General features: G+C 35.9%; 1 protein-coding gene across 1 annotated transcript in view; it reads right to left on the bottom strand.

Annotated features, from left to right (window-relative positions):
• Positions 1 to 258: 258 nt before the first annotated feature.
• The window catches only part of BPTF (bromodomain PHD finger transcription factor), a 150,423-nt gene continuing 129,788 nt past the window's right edge, over positions 259 to 20,893 (bottom strand). The window contains 6 exon segments of the mRNA XM_027873395.1: positions 259 to 1,186; positions 2,979 to 3,165; positions 9,763 to 9,847; positions 11,331 to 11,523; positions 12,289 to 12,462; positions 15,902 to 16,251. Of these exon segments, the coding sequence (XP_027729196.1) occupies positions 1,150 to 1,186; positions 2,979 to 3,165; positions 9,763 to 9,847; positions 11,331 to 11,523; positions 12,289 to 12,462; positions 15,902 to 16,251 (1,026 nt within the window). The 3' untranslated portion in view covers positions 259 to 1,149.

Below are 20,893 nucleotides of genomic sequence, written 5' to 3'. Positions count from 1 at the left end.
TCTAGACTTAAGTAAGCAGTCTTTCATCCCTGTGGGATACTCTGCTTCCCACTACATGAACCTCAAGCATTCACTGATGCAGCAGGCATCCCTATTGACTATTTTGAAGTGATAAGGAATTGGGAATGACAAAAGACAGGGCCACCTTCTTGGGGAAAACAGTCATATTTAGTTTTTTTCTGTTCTTTATTGCCCTTTTGGAGTCCCTTTCCACCCCACCAAAGCTTACAATCAGTACCACACATTCAAAGACACTTCCATCTGTGGGAGAAAAATTATCTCCATTTATTTTGTTTCATATACATCCATATTTTGAATTTTAATACAAAAAGAAAAAAATTAGAATCTGACAAATGTTTACAAACAAGATACCTTCAAATAGATTTTACTCATTTCAGTCTGGTGCAGAGTAAATGACATATTGTACTGTTTTATTCAAGGCAACAGAGTCTGTAGTCCATGACCACTTAGCCCAACCTTTATGCAAGCTTAATTTTTATCTAGCATGAACAATAAACTCATTGTTGATTCCCAGTTTTTTTTTGTGTATGTGTGTGTGTATTTGTGTGTGCACATGTGTACATAGCAGCTCCTTTCATAGAAAGAAAAGACATCTAGAGGTCTCTTGTACTTTTACCTACAGGAATCATGATAAGATACAGAATGGATTACATGTAACCAGGGCTGGATTTTTTTTTTTAAGAAAAAATAATTAGCTGACAAATGAGGGCAGCAATAAAAAAAGCGTCTTTTTTGCAACAATAAATAAATACAGTCAAAGTTTTCTGTGTGACTTTAAACCAGCTTCTTCACTGAAGAGCAGACGTGGCATTTCCATGGAGTTAAAACTTGACCCCATTTATCTTTATTCTTGCTTTCTTTCTCTCTTTCAATAAACAAAGTTTTCTCGCTTCTGCCACAATAGTAAAACAATTTGATCTTGACAAGAATATGGTGTTGATTTTGTTTTCCTTTGTCCGCTGGACAAAATAGGCCAAGAATATAATTTGACTTTCGTGACCAATAAAAACGAAGTTTAGGTCAAGTCTTGTCAGGAGAACCTGACTAAAAACATCTGGCTTCTTAATTTTAAACTTTTCAGATAACCAGATTCTTGCTGTGTTTTGCATTAGGTTAACACGCTGAACTCTAAGAAGCTGTAGACTGCAGTTTGTTGTTATGAGACCTGCAGAATACAGAAAAAAGGGAACAATTAAGCACCCTTCATTTTGGAGAACAATGAGGCTCTAAGCCAATGCCAACCAAGGTTAATCAGTCGGAGGGGAAGCAGTCAATACTATGGAGACAATTATTTTTGACATTCAGAAATTTTTTTTTAGCCTACTGAATTAAAATATTTTTACTGTACACTAAACATGATTTTTTTTTCTGGAAAATCCCAAGACTTAAAAATATATTTTTACTAATAAAGGTTACAAAATTTTTAGCCATAGGGAAAAAGACATTTACAGAAGTATCATTATTGTGGTTAAAAAATATGTACAAACTAATTTACATTGATACGGGCTGTTGGGGGTGGGGGAAATCTGAGATGTAAAAAAAGAACAACATTTAACAGTAATTAAAATCACATTTTTCTAATAAAAATTCAGACAATCTCCTTTCTAAACTTCACAGTTTTATTCACAACTGTAGTTAGTATGATGAAAATACTGTACAGAGTTTCCAGGACTAACTAAGCCAACAGACTTTATGTTGCAAGACTTTTTTAATACAGTATTCCCAGAATTTACAATAATTTTTTTTAATACATTGTTCAACATGGCTGCTAGAAAATGATTGTTTACTGCTATACATCTTAAAACATTTAAAAACTCTGTTAACTAATCTGAACTTTCTGGAGGCAGGGTTTGAATTAAGTAAATGACATGGTACAATGAAAGAATGAGTGACCCCCAACATCCAGCTCTGATTCCAGTTAAAAAGTTCAGACTAAAGATATCACAATCTGCAAGAAAAGAAAGAACACGGATGGTGTAAATGAGGAAATATAACAAATAAAATGCAGTAATGAAAATAATGTACAAACACTTAATGCTGGATACCATAAATGAAAAGGGGGGAGGCTGAGGAAATGGCAGCAGATGGCAGGTTGGTAAATCACTGAAATCTACAATTAGAGCAAGAGTTTCAACAAAAATGACCCCTAAGGTCTTGGTCTTTCCAATTCTAAAATCCTGTAATTCTAAATATTGGTCATTCACTTCCAATTTAATTTTGTTCATTCTCAAAGAAATTAGAATAGCTGTCTGTAAGATGAAATTAAGCAGTGCTTGCAACAGGCTTTCACATTTAGGTTTTTTATTTCTGTTACCAATTCAAAATTTCCCCAATTCTGCTACTAAAGGGTAGTTTTAAATACTAGAAAGCACAACAGCTTTCTAATGGAAATTACTAAAACTGAATTGTAAAAAAGAGGAAAATAGTATGATTGAGGTAATATAATTTTATTTATTTAGGTAGTATAATCATTTTTATATTGTACATGGTCAATACTAAATGTTGAATTATGCTCTTACAGAGGGTTTGGAAACTCTTTACAGTCTATTTTCCCATTCAGAAAAGAATTGCTAGAAAAATTTCCCCAAAATAACCAACTCCAAATTTCTCATGAGGCTTGAGGTTTTCAATTCTTAAATGACAATGCAATGCTAAACAGAATCAAAATTATAAAGTAAAAGAAAAGGAACACTTAGGGGTAAATGCACCCCTGATTTGAAAATAGATCAAACTGAAGCTTTATAATTTCCTAGCACTAAACTTGTTGGTCTACTAAAATTTGGTAAGTTACCATCATGTCTTTAAAATTCTTTAAAAACTATATTCAATAAAAAGTGCCCTAGAAGCTCATTCCTTTGGGACTCTAGCTCCTGGTGTTCTAAAGAGCTGATTTAATTTTGAGCATGAACAAATCAGAGTGCAAAAACTAGCCTTTTTTTTTTTTATTTTAAACTTACCTGCTTGCCTTGAATCCTTTTAATTTCTGTACAAAGAATGATTCAAGAACTTCTGCACACTGGTAAAATGGGGAGTCACTTGGATTGTAGTAACGACAGTTATCAAAAATTTTGGTCATATCTGCCACAAATTCTGTCAGCTTTTTGTAATAACGCTTCTGTATTCTTTCTTCCATAGTGGCAAGATCTTAAAAACATAAAAAGATGAAATATTATTTTAAGAGAACTGAATATGAAAGTTTTTAATGTATTACCAAGTATGGTCCTGAACATTCCTTCCAGATTTAATGTGACACATTTATTGCCCAAGCAGGCATGAGAAAACATAAAGGGAAAGGGGACTTCTTTTCTTCAAAAAATCAACTCCAATTGTTTTCTTGCAGTTGTCTTTTGTAAAAACGCCTTTGCAATATCGTTGAATCATATTTTATTTCCCAGTAGCTCCATTCCTAACAACTACCACCTTGATGGCCACTTCCACATCTTCTTCCAACATTCTGAGCTGAAGATAAATTTTTGTATCAACACTAATTTCAGATACTTAGATCTTTTTCTCTTAAATTTGTGCTCTGGAACATGAACAGAGATGTTCAGGGGTTGCTCCAGCTGTGGCGGTGGGAGTGGAAGAACCTACTCCTCGCCATCACCAAACCTGCGTGTACTCCTAGGGGCTTCTTTTCTTAAGATAGCTTGTCCTTTCAGAAATTTGTGTATTAGGGTCTAGAATTTAAATTTATTAGATTGCAGAGAAGGTTCCTCTAAAATCAACTAGCCACAGACATAGGCTTGCCTCCCCTTTCCACAAAGCTCAATGTTATCACACTGACCTGAAAACTGTATTCTTGATTTCTATAGCCACACAGAGAAAACCAAGTGTTCAAAATTCATGTTGTGGGATATGTGGGAGGAAAGTAAAATTAGGGGGAGAAAAATTAGGTTGTTTGTTTCATGATCTTTATTTTGATCTAACTACAAGATTATAAGAGAAAACATAATTATTTATAACACAAAAACCCCAAACCAAGGTGCTAAAGTACATAGTTAAAAGATGTGAAGAAAGTCAGAAATCAGGAAAGGCAAGGGTCCTGCAATTAACCTCACTCTTCAGATATACCTCTACAAAGTCTGATTCCAACACCTCAACAAGGTGGTAACTTGGGGCTCTTGAAGGCTAAGCATGTAGAGGGCAAGCTCTAATCCATTTTATGATACAGGAAGGCTTAGAATTCTTAGCAAAAGATGATGTCTGTTTTCCAAGGAGTAGCCTAGCTAAGCATGGAATAGCTCATCACCAGGAGGTAGGTGATTTGGTAATGAATTCTACGTTTGATGGGCTGCCATGGCCAAAGAAAAATACAGGCTTGTTTCCACGTTTGTCCATATTCCTCCCACTTCTGCAATGAGGATGATAGAGTGGCAGAAAAGGGGGCAAAAAGTGCTAAAAATCACAGTTGTTAGGCTTAAGATTTCAATATTCATATATTGGTGTTGTTCAGATGTTTTAAGTTGAGTCTGACTCTTCGTGACCCCATTTGGGGTTTTCATGGAAGAAGTGATTTGCCATTTCCTTCTCCAGCTGATTTTATAGATGAGGTACTGAGGCAAATAGGGCTAAATGGCTTGCCCAAGGTCACACAGCTGTCTGAGGCCAGATTTGAACTCAGGAAGATCGGTGTTCCTGACATCAGGCCCAGCACTCTATCCATTGTGCCATCTGGCTGCCACTGTCAATATTCATATATTGGTTTATATTCAGTTATTTTAAATACTAAGCAAGAGCTAGAAAATTTTAGTGTCCGAATTAGCTGAAAAGATTAAAGTCATCTAAAGAAAAAGTTCATTTTTCTAATTCTTAGAACTTCTCTGTCAAACTTTTTTTAAAAAGGTTGTCTATACATAGTCTTTCCTTAATCTCTTGCATCCTGGCTTCCACTCTCATCTTTTTATTGAAACAGGTCACTAATGACCAAATTGACAAATACAACAGAATTTTGTCAGCATTTAACACTGTTTCCTCCTTACTTTCTGTGTTCTGTCTGTCCTTAAGCTTCATGAACACTTCGTTCTCTGGGTTTTATGATTAGAATGTTAAATTCCTTTCCTTCTCCTTTTGATGACTGCTTGTATTCTTTAACACTGTCCTTGGCCCTCTTCTCTCCCGCAGCTCGCTTGGCACTCTCATGCAATCAACCATCACATGTGCATGGAAGACTTAATAAAAATCTTGATCTGCAGCTAAACTGAACAAGTCTCCTTTATGAAATTAATGTTTAACTGTCATTGACAAATATAAGCATTTAAAGATATTAAAAAGAAATGTACCAAAAGTTCCTCAAACACAAGAATTACGAATCATTATACATGAACCATATGCTTGTTTACTCATTTTTTAAAATCCAATTTTACTTTCAGTTCTGAATTCTCCCTTCCTCTTCCCTTCTCTTATCTACCAAGAAAACAAGAAAGACAAAGCCCATTACAAATATGTGCAGTGGAAAACAAATTCCCGCATTATTCATTGTTAAAAGAAATAAATGTCATATATATTAACTTTAATGATGTAGTAATAGAGTTGTCCTATACATTCAATATGAAATTTATTGCTGTTTAATGCTATCTTTATGTTCATTTCAGTAAACATATTTTTGTTTTGAAGCTGTTTTGTTCACTCTGAATGACTTCATGTATCCCCCACATTTCTCTGAATTCTTCAATTCATCATTTATTCAAGTATGATAACATTCTATTTTTTTCATATGTTTTACTTTATTCAATTATTCCCTAAACGTTGGGCACATATATTATTCCCAGGTTTGGTTTTTTTGCCATTACAAATAAAAATATTTTTGTCCAACTGAGTCTCCCTCTTGCCCCATAAAGAATGTGCTACAGGTATAAATCTAATAGTGAGATCACAGGGTTGAAAGGCATAGACATTTTAACTTTTATTATTTAGTTCCACGTTGTTTTCCAAAAGATTAAACTAAGTCACTGCTAAATTAATAGTGCATTAGCCTGTCATTTTTTCCAGAGGCATGTCAGCATTTACTTTTGTTATATTTTATTACCTTTGCCAATCTGCTAGGTTCAAAGTGATATTTTTTTTTCTTAGAAATGTTCGTCCAATCTTTATCTTTCCTCTTATATGCTGAATACACTTGAATTCATATATTTTTTCTCTTATCGTTTCTCCTAAGTTAGAGCTGGTTAAGAACTTTTCCCCTACCCACAACTATCAAAAATATTCTATTCTTTTCTATTAAATAAAAAAAATGTCATCTTTCACCTTGCTTCTGCTGCATTTTCAAATATGTGCCAGAGAATTTCTCTTGGATTCTCCACTAGGACCTCAAATTTTACATGCTCAAAACTGAGTTTAGCATCCTTTTTCTCAAACCTATTCCTCCTATGACTTTATTATTTTATTAGTGGTATCATCACTCACACAAGCTCTCACGTGAAAAACTTTGCAGTTATCATGTCCAAATGGTTACTAAGTCCCATCCTATCTGCCTCTGCAATGTCTTTTGTATCTACTCAGCATAAACCATTCTCCTCTTTCCCTCTTTTCCCAGGGGATGCTGGCATATAAGCAGGGTGCTGCTGATGCAATTGTCCACATAGAAAAGATGGAGAAATATCCCGATGATTTTTGACGGAAATGCCCTGGACAGACTTTGGAGCATGTGTAGACATTCTGCAACTGTTTGCAGTTTTCCAGTCAGGTGGTGGACAGCAGCCTCTTTGGTCGGCTGCAGTGGCAGAACTAGAACTAGGGGGGCTTTCAAAAAGCAATTTGTTAGCCTTGGCCTCTCTCTTGGCTGGACCTCTGCTCTTGACTTGACTCCTTTATTGATGGTATTCCAGTGAGAGGGCTTACTGTAATGGGAGAGGACTTGGGCACCGCATGGCCCTATGAATATGGTCTTCTGTTATTTGCCTGACTCAGTGTGTCTTCTTTTGTTTTAGGTGAAGGGATGGTAGACTGGCCATTGACAGTGAGAGTTCCAAATGGTCAGGAGAATGAGTGACTAGGAGTGAGGTCCAGCAGTCCTATTTCTTCCCCTCTATTACAACCCTGGTACTGTCTTTTAATACTACCCCCAAAATCAATGCCATTCTAATTGGTCTTTTCACCTCCTCTCTCCCTTCTATCTATCCTTCACACCTTTGCCAAATTCATCTTTTTTATATGAGTCACCCTTGTGTTAAAACCAAAACAAAACACTTTAGCAGTTCCAAACTGCTTGAATAAATTCTAGCCTCTCTGTCTGGTATTCAGGGCATTCTGTAATCTGCCACCACCTCACCTTCCCAACCTTTTCTTAGATTCTTCTCCACATCTACTATGGGCCAGCAAAAATGGAGTTCTTGCTTCCCCTCAAAATATCTTGAATTTTTCTGCCTTCATGTTTTGGCTCATGCTGATTCCTGTGTTTGGAATGTCTTCCGCCTCACCTTTAAGACTGCTAAATATTTACCCGTCCTTTAAAGTTCAACTTAAATACCACTGCCTCCATGAGGAGAGGAGAGGAGAGGAATGTATTCAAGAAACTTTATGGAAGTTTTTATTTTATGACAGACCCTGGCAAGAGATTGTATATGAGGGATGAGAGAATGAGGAGTGGAGGAAGACGCCTAGGTTGCCAGCCTGGGCAAACAGGAAAATGGTGGTGCCCTCAAGAGTAAAAGGAGAAGGATATGAGGGAAAAGATAATGAATTCAGTTATGGACATGTTGAGTTTAAGATGTCTATGGGACATTCAATTAAAGATATCTAATAGTCAGGTGGATGCAAACTTGTAGGTTAGCAAAAAGGTGTTAGGGTTAGATAAGGATATCTGAGAAATACTAGGACAGAGATGATAACTGATTCCACGGGAACTGGTAAGACAACCAAGCGAAGCACAACAGAGGGAAAAGAGAAGAGGGCTCCGGATAGAGCCCTGTGGGACACCCATCTATAGCAAAATATGACCTGGATGAAAATCCTGCAAAAGAGACTGAGAAATGCTCAGATAGGAGGATGATCAGAAGAGAGAGCTGTGACAAAAACCTTCAGAGAAGAAAGTATATCAAAGAGAAGAGGGTGACTAATGTTGTCAAATGCTGTGGAATAATAAACAGAATAAGCGCTGAGAAAAGGCCGTTAGATCTGGCAATTCAAAGACTGTTAGTAGTAACTTAAGAGAAAACGGTTTCAGTTGAACGATGAGGGCAGAAGCCAAGAAGAAAGAAGAAAACGAGAAGAACAAAAGTGGAGGCACCTTCTCAAGGGAGTTTAACCACAAAAGCAAAGAGAGACATGGGATGCTATTTTGTGGGGACAGATGGATCAAGTAAGGGTTTTCTGAGGAAAGAGCAGACATATGCACGTTTGTAGACACTAGGGAGGGGAGTAGACAGGGAGAGATTGAAGATATGTATCTAGGGTTGATAAGGCGGACATTCTGCTGGAGAACACAAGATGGACTGGGCTCACTTGTGCACAGAGACAGGCTTGACTTGGCAAGAAGGGCTACCTCATTATGTGAGACGGGTAAGGAGGAGAGAGTGGCTGGAAACATCTAGGTGGTATGAGATGAGGAGAAAGGAAGAAGAGATACATTTCTTGTTTAATGACCTCAATTTTTTCATTGAAATATAAGGCAAGTTGTCAGCTGAGAGAATGGTTGGGTGGGGAGAAGGAAGGCTCTGGGAGGTTTGATGAGGGATAAAAAAGTTTGGAAGAGTTGCTCTGGAGAACGGGATAGTTAGTTGATAAGGGAGGTATAGTAGAGTCAGACTGCCTAATAGCATGAAGGGCCAAGTGAGGCTATGGAAGATAAATTTAGGGTGGACCCAGTCAGTCTTCATGACTGATATGCCATGACACAAGCACCTTTGACAGGGTCCTGCAAATGCATTGATGTACTGTCAACTTTTTTTGTTTTACCTTGGCCAAGAAAATAAAGAGGAGTCCTCGCCAATAAGAATTCCTTCTGAATGTTTATTTTATATTCTACCAACTGTCATGATATTTATAAACATTAAATGAAACTCTATTTTGCAGGGACATGATGTTTTGCTTTGGTAAAAGGAGTTTCCTCATTGGGAGTTCCTTACATACTGATGAAATCACAGATTTTGTCCAAAGAAATACTGTACTGTAATAACCAACTATCTATTTTTTTCTTTTAAGGTGAGAAAATGTGAAAGCTGCGTCCTTCATTATATGGAAACTATTATAATACTGATCATTATGAATATTATCTGCTGGTGAGAATAAGTCCCAGGACTTCTGTTGACTTAGAAATTCACTGTGATCTTTACTTTATTGAATTTCCCAAATCTATCTGAAATATCTAATTCAACGATGATAATTCAATTCCATTATTTAAATTTAAGAGTGAATATCTCATCCATAATACTAAATAAGACATATCTTCAGAAAGGTCTTATATGAAGGAGTTCTGTACAATTATTTTACACAGCAAGTCTGAGGTCTTTTTTTCCAATACCAATTTTAAAAAGACAGTGGGAAGAAACTGCCTTGGATTCCATTGGCATTATGCTGTTTTATCTGAAAACAGAGACATAGCTACAGAACCACTGCCATTTAAAAATAACGAAAGCTACAATCTATTCTACGTAGACAGTATTGCATTTATTTAAGTACTTAAGTACAACTCAGGAGAAATGCTTCTGTTACAAGGAATGCATGTGATTGATCACTTTTTACAAATTTGAAAACATCTCTTGCAGAGAGTAAGGAAAATGTTCACCATCTGACTGAAGCACTTACCCATTGGTTCCTTGATAACACCATAATAATCTGGTGCATCATTAGGATCCACTGGCTCTAGAAAAGGCCATGCCATCTTGTGAGCCTGGGAGGAAAAAGAGACAACATTATCAGATGTAAATACTGGCCCCCAGCTAAGTCAGAGCACTTAGTGATCCAGTGAACTTTACAGATTGGATTTAAATTTTCATTTTGGTCAGAACAGAAATGGATTTAATCTGCCTAATTCTTGCGATGAAGGATGCTTGTTTTCATCCTGATCTTGCTGCACCTCGCCCCTTTCTCAGTCCCCACATTAGAAAGTTACTGCCTAAGTGGGATATAAAAGATAAATAACACACACTTTCAAAGTAAAGAGTTAAAATTAGATACAATGGTGAAAATGATCCCATAGCTTAAAATATGTTAATTCACACTCTGCAATATATTTACAAGCATGCAGGTAAATCTTCATTTTATGATATCCAAATCAGGAAAAGTCAATAAAAATATTTCTCAAAAAACAAAAATGACAATTGTATTAGGTAAAGAATTATAACATGTTTGTTTTGGGGGAAAATGTTTTATATTTGGTGTCATTTTCTGTTAATTTCTTGTGTTTGCTAAAGGATTTAGAAATGACATTCAATTACTTATTATTTGGTTGTCCTAATAAGAATGATCTTGTAAAGAAATTAAAAACTTTAATAAGTGTGTATAAAATCAGCTTTGTAGATATCACCAAGTCATAGTGTGGACATCTATTTTCTATTTCTAAATATCTAACTTACTTCTCACGACCATTCAAAGTCATGGAATGATTCCAACTGGTCATTTGAAGCAGGCCTCCAAAAGAAAATACTTAACAAAGAGTCTGGTAGACCCAGAGATGTAGGAAACAAGAGATCCTTAGGCCTTCTTGCCAGGGATCCAATCTAAAGAAGCACTGAATTAAAAGGTTTCCTTCCCTAGGGGGATTAATTTAGTTTTTGACCTCTCCCTTTGGGCTGAGCTGTCTTTAGCGGTTTAGAAGTATAAACTTACCTAACCTATTACAACTAACCTGTTCCAGAGTATGCTTAACCTTTCATCCACCCTGGACAACTTTCCATTTTGGGGCACATAACTGCTTTCCCCTCCCTGCATCTAGTCCCCTTAGAAGAGTGGTGGAATCAAATCAATACTGCTATTACCTCTGGGAAAGGCAATGCAATCAACTGTTCTATTCATATCCTAGAGATTCCTCAGACTAAAACTTTTTCCTGACTACCATTCCCTAATATGTATGGTCTACTCCCAATTAGGATGTGAGGTTGAAGGCAGAGAATGTTTCCCTTTCGTATTTTTATCCCCAGTGCCTAGTAAGTCATAGTTGCTTAATAAATGCTTTTATTAATTCACTTTCACTAATCCTATCACTGGTAGTATCTGCCTTTAGCTGGATTTATTTATAGGGCAGTTTGCAAAAAAGCAGAGTTAAACAAACTATGAGCTAAATAGCAGTTTCCTTTCAAATTGTAACGTCTGTAGAATGGGAGACCTATTCTGAAGTAAATACTGCCTCTTTTTACCGTACTTTTGTTCCTCACCTGTAAGGAACGTAGCACTCGTTTTAATCCTTCATAATCTTTATCTGTCAATGGACTGAGTACTGTCATGGCATCCTCAGTTGATTGGCATTGTGGACAGACATACTCATCAATGAGATCTGCTTCACTTTGCAAAATACCAACACAGCGCCCATGATACCAATTTTGACATCGGTCACAACCAATGTAAAATCTGTAAGATGCAAAACAGAAATGTAAGTTCTAAGATGAAAAGACAACGCTTTTCACAATTCACTTATATGAGTATTATATATCTGAAGATATACTAAACATTAGGATATAACATAGTTCTAATATGGTTTTCATATTGGTTGAAGACTGACATTTATTTAAGAGCTTGTTAATTTAGTATATCCTATAGTAAAATAAAATCAAATATCTAAATTGTCAGAAAACAGTATTAGTAGCATTGCCTTATGTTGGAGAACAGATTTAGAGAAACAAATTTGAATTTAATTGATTTTAAAGCTCAAAGTAAAAAAGAAAGCTCAAATATCTCAATGAGTAAGATATCAAATGGGAAGCTACTGCTGGCCACCCAGCTGGCAGTCAGAAGCCTATATAGTCTAATAACAGTCTCAAAACCTATACTCAAATTTTAATTTTTCTAATCTAAAATAAAACACCATTTCAAACACTAATAAAATCCAAACTAGATATTCTTTTTTAATCTGGTTAATTTATATTTAGAAAAATCAAATCTACCTTTTAAACTGCATATTCCCAATACTTCTCAAACATTCACTATAAAGCAACATCAATTTTGAAAAGGGAGGGGGAAGGGAAGAGAAAAAAATAAAAATTGGGAAAGAACTTGTAATAGGTGTATAATATATGCAAAAATACCCTTCTTTTACATTGAAAAAATAAACAAATAACCAGTCAGAGCAGTTTGTCTTCCTAAATTATTAAATAAGATGCTCTTATCAGAACTCACTGTGACTCATCATAAGGTGTTCTGCAGATACAGTACAATTCCTCACTGCTGCCCTCTTGTGCCCGTTTACAATCATTACAGATGTACACATCCATTTTCTTAGCCTCCTTTTCTGTGATGCCAACACATTCTCCATGATACCAGTTAGTACAAAGATCACAGCCAATATAGAACCTAAAAGTATTCACAATGAAAATGACAATGTAATTGTCATTTTGAACTGCATGGCACTTTCATCCCTGTCTTCCCTGTTACTGATGCACTTTCTGCTTGATGGCTTTCTATAACAGGTCAGAGTGAACTTCCTGAATCCAACCATTCTACCATGGAGAGAAAGCTACAGCATCTTACCCTGTATCTAATGTGAAAGTATTCACTCACATCAATTTCGACAAATGCATGCTTTTCAGTAAAAGGTAGGTCTTAAAAAAATGTATTGGAATTTTGGAGAAAACAAAAACAAAAACAAAAACACAACAAAACACTGATGGTAATGTCTCCACTAATGAATGTGCATAAAACTGTAATAGGCACAAAACCCAAAGCCAAAGAATCAAACTTACATCTATCAAACCTATGCCACAGAAGCCATCACAATGTCAGGGCTATTTCTTAGATAGGTTTGAAAATGTATCTCAAAGTTAAGTTTAAAAAACAGCAAAGCGCAAACACCACGTAGAAGTTATGCCACTATAGAGAACATGCAGGGCAGCCAGCCAGCTGTGTGTATGATACATATAGACAAAACATGATAGGATGGAGAAAAGTGTTAAAGAGAGACACAGTAGGTAAATTTCTGCCAAATATTCTAAATAAGCAAAAGAAGTTTCATCTGGATAAAATCACAGGTTCCTTAAAATAAACTAAGAAAAGGACCATTCTTTGGACAACATTTTTAGATAATATGTGGCACATAAATGTAGACAAGGTGCAACAAATGTACAATGAAAATGAAGATAATATAACAAAGTAACAGATTCAATTTAAAAAACAGATGTGGCCTTTGCATGGAATGGTGTGAAAACAGTTAATCTATTATTATAAGATGTTTAATATTTGTTACAGTGTAGATGTATTCATATGTATATTCATATATTCAGTGTAGATGTAGTCATATTTATGACTAACAGATGGTTATTATCCATAACTTTTTAATACACTGATCTTAATAAAGTAATGTATTGATTAACACTGGTGACTGGCAGGTGTAGAAAATAATCACAGCCAAAGGGGTAATCATAATTATGGTGAGAAGGAGCACTGCACACATTGGATGAGACACTGGATGGGAATGGAGAAAACCTTGGTTAAAACCAGTTACTGAGTTTCCTTAGTTGCAAAACAGGGATAATAATCTCCACCTCACAAGGCTGTTGCAAGGACTGAATAAGAGACTATATGGAAAAGTGCTATGCAAATCTTCAAGAGCTACATACACATCAGTCAAGATGTGGTAACTAGTATCCACAGGCACACTGTACCACATGCCTTGGACAATGTAACTAGAGGAAAAGAATTAGGTGTCAAACTCCGAAAGAAGCTGCTTTTATGAACTGAAGACAAAAATAAAGGTTAATTCTCATCTCTCCTTTTTTGCACCACTCTTTTCTTTCATTTGTACAAAGACTAACACAGAATGTTAGGGGAATTACTACACAGGCTCTCCAGGAGCTAAATGTGTTGCTTCTATGGCACTTTGAGAAAATTATATTGGAAGCCAAGTTTACTTCTCAAACTTTTAATATAATTTTGCATTAAAATCCTCAACAAGCCTTTTGTCAAAGTAATAACAAAAAATGCAAAACTTAACAGATAATGTTAGCCTTACTAAATAAACACATTAACTCAGTCTAACTAAAAAATGGCATGAGTGAACTTGGCATAATTCAAAGATCTTAATGTCAAAGAAAAATATGAAGTATCCACACAAAATAAATGCAAAATGACCTTAAGGAAGTCATCACTCAGGTGTACCTCATTTTATGCATTGCATTTCTGAAATTTTAAATTTAAATTGAGTGTTAGATAAAATATTTAAAATGTAAAAATTACTTTTCATTTACCTTTCTAAAGGTACAAAAAGTTCTCCATTTTATATTTTGGAAATCTTTATTCATGGACTCCACAGGAATTTTTACAGAAGACATGGGTAAGAGCCACATAGGATGAAAAGGCATGAAGGGGGTCCATGTGCATGAGTATAGAAAGTACTGACAGAGGGAAATCATAAATGTATAAAAAAAAATCAAAACTTCATAGTTCATTTTAATAGACTGGATTTGTTTAAAATGAAACACACCTGTACTAGACCAAATGGGCAAATTCAAACTTTTTACATTGTATACCATATGTCTAATGAATGAAGATAATAAACAATGAAGATGCCCACCTAGTCTCGCTTAAACAGAAAGGGTTTAAAATCCAAACATGCCTAGCCCACAAGAATTTGTGTTCTACTGGGAAGAATGGCAGAGGGAAGGAAAAGTGATATAAAAAAAAAAAAGTATTTGTGATATAGAATTTGTACCTACTGGAGTAAAACCATTAGAAAGCATTACAAAAGCAGTTTTTGTTTCCCATTTAAACATAATATGAACAAAACAAGCTTAGAAATTATTTAGATACAGAAAGTCCACTAGTGTAGAGTCTATCAATGTTAACTTGATTCTTAAAACCTAAAATGATAAAATTTCTCAGCATAACCAAATGGATTTGGAGGGAGTATGTTAATAAATGTTTGCTTAATCAGATTTGTTTGACATGATAAAATTATTACAAACTTAACAAAAAAAAATCTGGTCTACACACTTGCAATTCAAGAAGAAAATTAAGATACTCTCCTAAATGATGACAATTCATCATATCATTATAACTGAGCAGGACCTCTTATAAACTCATTCTATATACCTCAAGTTATAAGTTATACCTGTCCCTCTCCCCTCCACCAAAAAACCCCCAAACACCTCACTGACATTTTCCCAGTTAGAAATAAGAAATATTTTGGAGTCTTTCATATTCTTGGGAATATATGAAGAAATAATTTTATACTGCACTTGATAAACAGGGATTTTATAACAATAAAATAAAATTAAGCTACTAATATTATCATTATTAATAAATAGTACTATTCCCCCACAGAACAGTATCATCTTTCAACAAGTATAGTCTGATAGTAAATATAATGGACTTTAATCTTAAATGTAAGAAAAGATTATAGACATGGTGTTCTCAATTTTGGATTGCTCTCTATAAAGACCTACTGATTAATTTTGGAATTAAAAATTTACTCCAAAGGCAGAAACTTAATTGTTCTCTAAAGGAGAAAAACTGATGAGGAGAGAAAAGCAAGAGAATAACAAAGTATGTTTTCTTTTCTGGACAGTGGAATATAATGAAAAGACAAACAGGCTAAAAATAATCATAACTTAAATTATGAATTTGCTTTTTCTTGTATAAGGTTTTGATCACCAGATTTAAAAAAAAAAAACCACACTGAGAATTTCACTCTTGTAAACTGCTTTCAAATATGTACTAATATTACTACCCCCAGTCTTTAATTAACAAGTTAAACAGATATTGAAAAAAGAGAATTCAAAGAACTGGATCTACTCACTTAGACTCATCATAAGGCGTTTTACAGATACAGTAAAGCTTTGTGTCCTTCTTAGTTTCCTTTGAGGTAGTGGAAATCATTTTCTTTTTCTTGGATTTGGAAGCTGAAGACTCCTTCTCCTCATCTCTTTTTCTTTTCTGGGAAGATATAGGTATGGGCAATGTCGGAGTTGAGGGGACACTGACTGAATGCGGTGGTGGCGGTGGTGGCGGTGGAGGCGGTGGGGTTGGTGGGGTTGGTGGCGGTGGTGGTGGTGGTGGGGTTGCTACTGCAGAGATAGCTGCAGCAGCTGCAGCCTGTGCTTTCTCCTTTTCTTTCCTAATTTTACTGAGGTCTTTCTTTAGCTCTTCCTGTAGAAAATGAAACAGAACAAAAATGGTTATTAGAATCATTTAAATAGGATCAGAGAAGACCCTATCTGTAATCTCCTTTGATTCTAATGTTCAAATGTTTTAGTCCAGGAAGAAGAAAAGTCCTTTTCTTACACCCTCCCACTTGCTGCAACTCAAGCCCATTTAAAACTACTGTACGATTGTGAAATCATTAGAAAGAGAAAAATGATATCAAAGAACAAAAATTTATAAAGGCAACTGGCAACATCTAAGACTACATGTCCATAAACTGCATTCTGAGTTTTGGCTTCCCAAAGACTTGATACAGAAGTTTCCGTGAGAAAAATTTTGTGTACACTTAAAGCTCCATGCAGCCAGGTCCTGATTAGTGAGAATAATGAATCTCCTGAAACAGTCACATTATTCTGATTCAAACAGCGTATTTTCATTGGGTTGGAACCAACGACCGTATTTTACATAATTATAGCTTCAAATAGTGTAAATTATAATACAAGCAACTACTTCAGGGAATTCATTATTTGTGCCAATTGGGGACCTAGTTTTATAAACATGAGTTACTTATTTATGGCTTAGGAAAAAGGACAATGTATCTCGGCAGTATTTTTTCCAGTGACATGGTCTTTAGGCAAATACGGGCAGGATTTGCTTTCTGTTTGGACGCAATCCTGAAAATTACCTTGTAAAGTAGATGGTGCTTCCTTCCCAAAATTACTTTGTATTTATTTGGTATACCCTTCTATGTATACATGTTGTCTCTTCTAACAGAATGTAAGCTCCTTAAGGACAAGGACTGTTTAATTTCTGTCTTACTATCTAACAGGGTCCAGCACAGTAACTGGCAAAGAGTAAGCACTTAATAAATGCTTGATTGGTTGCAAACCAGGATTCATTAATGGATTCCAGAGGAACAAGATTATAAATGAAAGTCGCATTCCTGACCTAGGACTTAGTATCAAATAAAGGGATATGATAAGCAATGTCATAAAAGCCAAGGTGTAACTTTAAATTTTTATAATTAAATGTGTAATTACACCAAATCCTAATAAAAACAGACATAAATACTACACTCATTGATTACAGAAGTGGCTTCAAGGTATAATAAAGTACATCAATAGTATGAGAGCAAAACAAGTCAAACGTATCATAAATTTGACCCATCCAAAATAAATATGCATCCTAGAACCACTATTATCCTTTGGTCAAGACCTATGATTTCCTCAGGGTGGTTGTTTCTTCTACCTCTGTAGATTAGTAACTTGTTGGTAATTTAAGAGTCTTTGCAAGCTGCCTTAGTGCACTGAAAGGTCAAATCATTTGTTCATGGTTTCCTTGAACCTAGGTCTCTATAACTCTAAAGCTGGTTCTCTACCCATTACCTCATGCTTCCTCTCACTTACTAAGATATTTAAACAAAAATTTTGCTAGTCTTCTCTGAATTTAGGGAAATTATTTGGATAGCACTTATCTTTTGTAAAATAACCACATAGCAAAGTCTGAACTGATGCCTTATTTTTCTCTAAATAAACGTGAAAGGTAGAAGGAGAAAACTGAGACAGTAAAGGAGACTGAGGACTAGTCAGATAGGTAGAAGGAGATCCAGGAAAGAATAGTGCCAGGGAGTGCAAAGGGAAAGGCCAGTATCCAGAAGGGAGAGTACTTAATACTAAGTACTGCTGAAAGGTCAAGAAGGAATAGAACTCAGAAAAAGCCACAGCTTTGCAAACTAAAAAGCAATTCTGGAGAGAAGGGTTTCCTTAGAGAGGCAGGGATGGAATTCACAGTGGAGGAAACTGAATAAGTGGGTAGCAAGCAAGTGTACACTCTTTCTAGACATTTAGCAATGAAAGTGATGAAAGACATAGGATGAATGATAGCTTGAGGGGACAGTAACATCAAGAAAAAAAAATGTGTACTTAGGACAGTTGAAAATGTTTGTAGTCTAGCTTGGTAAGATGAGAATGCCCCTTACATAAGTGTTATTTTTAGTACATTCCACATATCCTGCACTAAAATCCTACTCTGTGCCTTATTGTTTTGGGGAGATGACTCAGGGATAGCAAAGCTTATGCCAGCAAAACACAAGTTTTGAAGGTTCTACCAAAGCTGTAAAGCCTTTAAAAGTATGGGCCTGGTGAGTGTCGGCATGAATGAGGACCAGCCTACATGAATTAGATTGGCTATAGAGTGAAGACTTTCTTTTTTTTGGCCACAGTAATTCTCAAAGACCTACCTAAGTTACAGAAAAGCTGCAATCTGTGTTGGTGGATGGAAGATTCAGTGATAAAATTACAGAACCTTCAAGTATTGATATAAGTATGCCAATAAATATATATTTTTACTTTTAAATATCTCATAATAGGGATGTGATTTAATTTGTAAGAGGTCAAAATTTGGACTGATATGGTAGCTACTTACAGTACCAGATGGCAGAGTGGATAGAATGCTGGACCTGGAGTCAGGAAGATCTGAATTCAAGTCTGCCTTCAGCTTCTTAATAGCTTTGCGCTCCTGAGCAAATCAATTAACCTTTATTATCGTCCTGGATTTTCCAATCCATTAAATGGGGATAATAGCACCTACTTCTCATCAACTGTTGTGAGATTAAAATTAGATATTTGTAAAGTGCTTTGCAAACCTTAAAAAAGCACTACATAATGCTGGCTTATTATTAATAATATGCCTAAGTAAAGAGGGTTGACAGATACTCATTATGCTCCTCTCCTCTTTGCTGTCTCCTTACCTAGATTAAGAATTCCTCATAGACGTATGCTGAAAGCAAGAGGGACATTCCTTTTCCTTGGTTACTGTGAGGGTGTTTATGGGCCAACTGTATTGTGTCAGGTGGCATCCATAACTCTTCTCTCCCCATCACTATCCAATCTGTTGCTAAGGCCTGTTACCTTTACCTTTGTAACATCTCTCATATGCACCCTTTTCTCTCCTCTGACACTGCCAGCACCCTGGTACAGGCCCTCATCACTTCATACTTGGAGCCTGGTGATGGGTTCTGCCTGCCTCAAGTCTTTCCTCACTATAGTCTATCCTGTACTCAGCTGTCAAAGTAGGGCATGTCTGACAATAAAAGATGGATATCTTGCTCAAAAAACTCCAGTGACTCACGATTACTTCTAACATGAAATGTAAAATCCTCAGATTGGTATTCATAAACCACACCTCCCCCACTTCTTACACCTTATTCACTCACCCCTTTGACACTGGTGTCCTGGATGTTCCTTGCACAATATTGTGCATTTCCCAATTCTGGGCACTTTCACTAGGTGTCTCCTAGGTCTGGAATTCTCTCTCTCCCTTATCTCCACCTCTTGGCTTCCTTTAAGTCCCAGCTAAAGTTTCACTTTCTGCAAGAAGCCTTTCCTGATCTCTTTTAATGCTAATGCCTTCCCTCTGTTGATTAGCTCCAATTTATCCTTTCTATAGCTTGTCTGTATATAGAGGTTTTCCATGTTATTTTCCCCATTAGACTTTGAGGTCCTACAGAGCAGAGACTGACTTTTGCCTTTCTTTGTACCCCCCAGCCAGAGTGCCTAGGCACTTAATAAATGTTTACTGACTGCCACTCCAACTTTCTCTTTCTGTCTACTAAGTATGGGTGTCCCTAAGGTTCTGGCCTTCTGCCCTTTTTTCCTTCCCTATCCCTGGGTGATCTTTTTAGTTCCCATGGGTTCAGTTATAATCTCTATACAAATGAGTCTCAGATGTATATTGCCAGCATTATTCTTTCCCCTGAGTTTTGTGAACTATCTGCTAGAAATCCCTACCTACATGTTCCATCTACACTTTGAATTCAAAATGCTCAAAAGAGAATTCGCTATCTTACCCTCTAAACCTTCTCTTCTTCCTGAATTCCCTATTGCTATTGCTGGCTTCACTATCACAATCATCTAGACTTGAAACCATGGAGTTATCTTTGAGTTTTCTTTCTCCCTCATTCCCCACATTCAATGCATTACCAAGTCCTAGTGATTCTATCTCCACAATATCTCTTGTATCAATTCTCTTTCTCTACCATCCTAGGTCATCATCTCTTGTTTGACTATTGTAGTAGTCACCTAATTGGTCTCTCTGCTTTTAGTCTTTTAATGCTTTATGTGATCTGTCATACAACTGCCAAAATAATCTTCCTCATGTACCAGTTTGATTATGTCAGTTCTGTTCAAAGCCCTTAAATATCCATAAGATCAAATACAAACTCCTTATCTAAGCACTTAAGGTCTCTGCAGTTTGGTTCCAATCTACCTTTCCAGCCTCTTTTCAATGTATTCTAATTTCCAGTACGTATTACTAACTGATCCCTGAATTTCTTTTTACACTGTGCATATTTATGCATACAATGCATTTTTTCCTTATCTTTACCTTTCCCTTTTCTTTCTTCAAGGCCCCGCTTAATTAACACCTCTTCCATGAAGCCTGTGCTCATCCTCCCAAGTAAAATTGATCTTGCTTTCCTTCCTAATTTCTTACAGTACTTTGTTTATACTTCTCCGTTGTTATCATGTTCTATCTTCTATTTTTTTTTTTTTTGCTTTTTTTAGTGAGGCAGTCAGGGTTAAGAAACTTGCCCAGGGTCACACAGCTAGTAAGTGTCATATGTCTGAGGCTAGATTTGAACTCAGGTCCT

Source organism: Vombatus ursinus, unplaced genomic scaffold (genome assembly GCF_900497805.2).
Source record: "Vombatus ursinus unplaced genomic scaffold, bare-nosed wombat genome assembly UNPS02014801.1, whole genome shotgun sequence".
In the NCBI taxonomy this organism is placed as follows: domain Eukaryota; kingdom Metazoa; phylum Chordata; class Mammalia; order Diprotodontia; family Vombatidae; genus Vombatus; species Vombatus ursinus.
The sequence above is the reverse complement of the archived record's forward strand: the minus strand, read 5'-3'. Positions and strand labels throughout refer to the sequence as shown.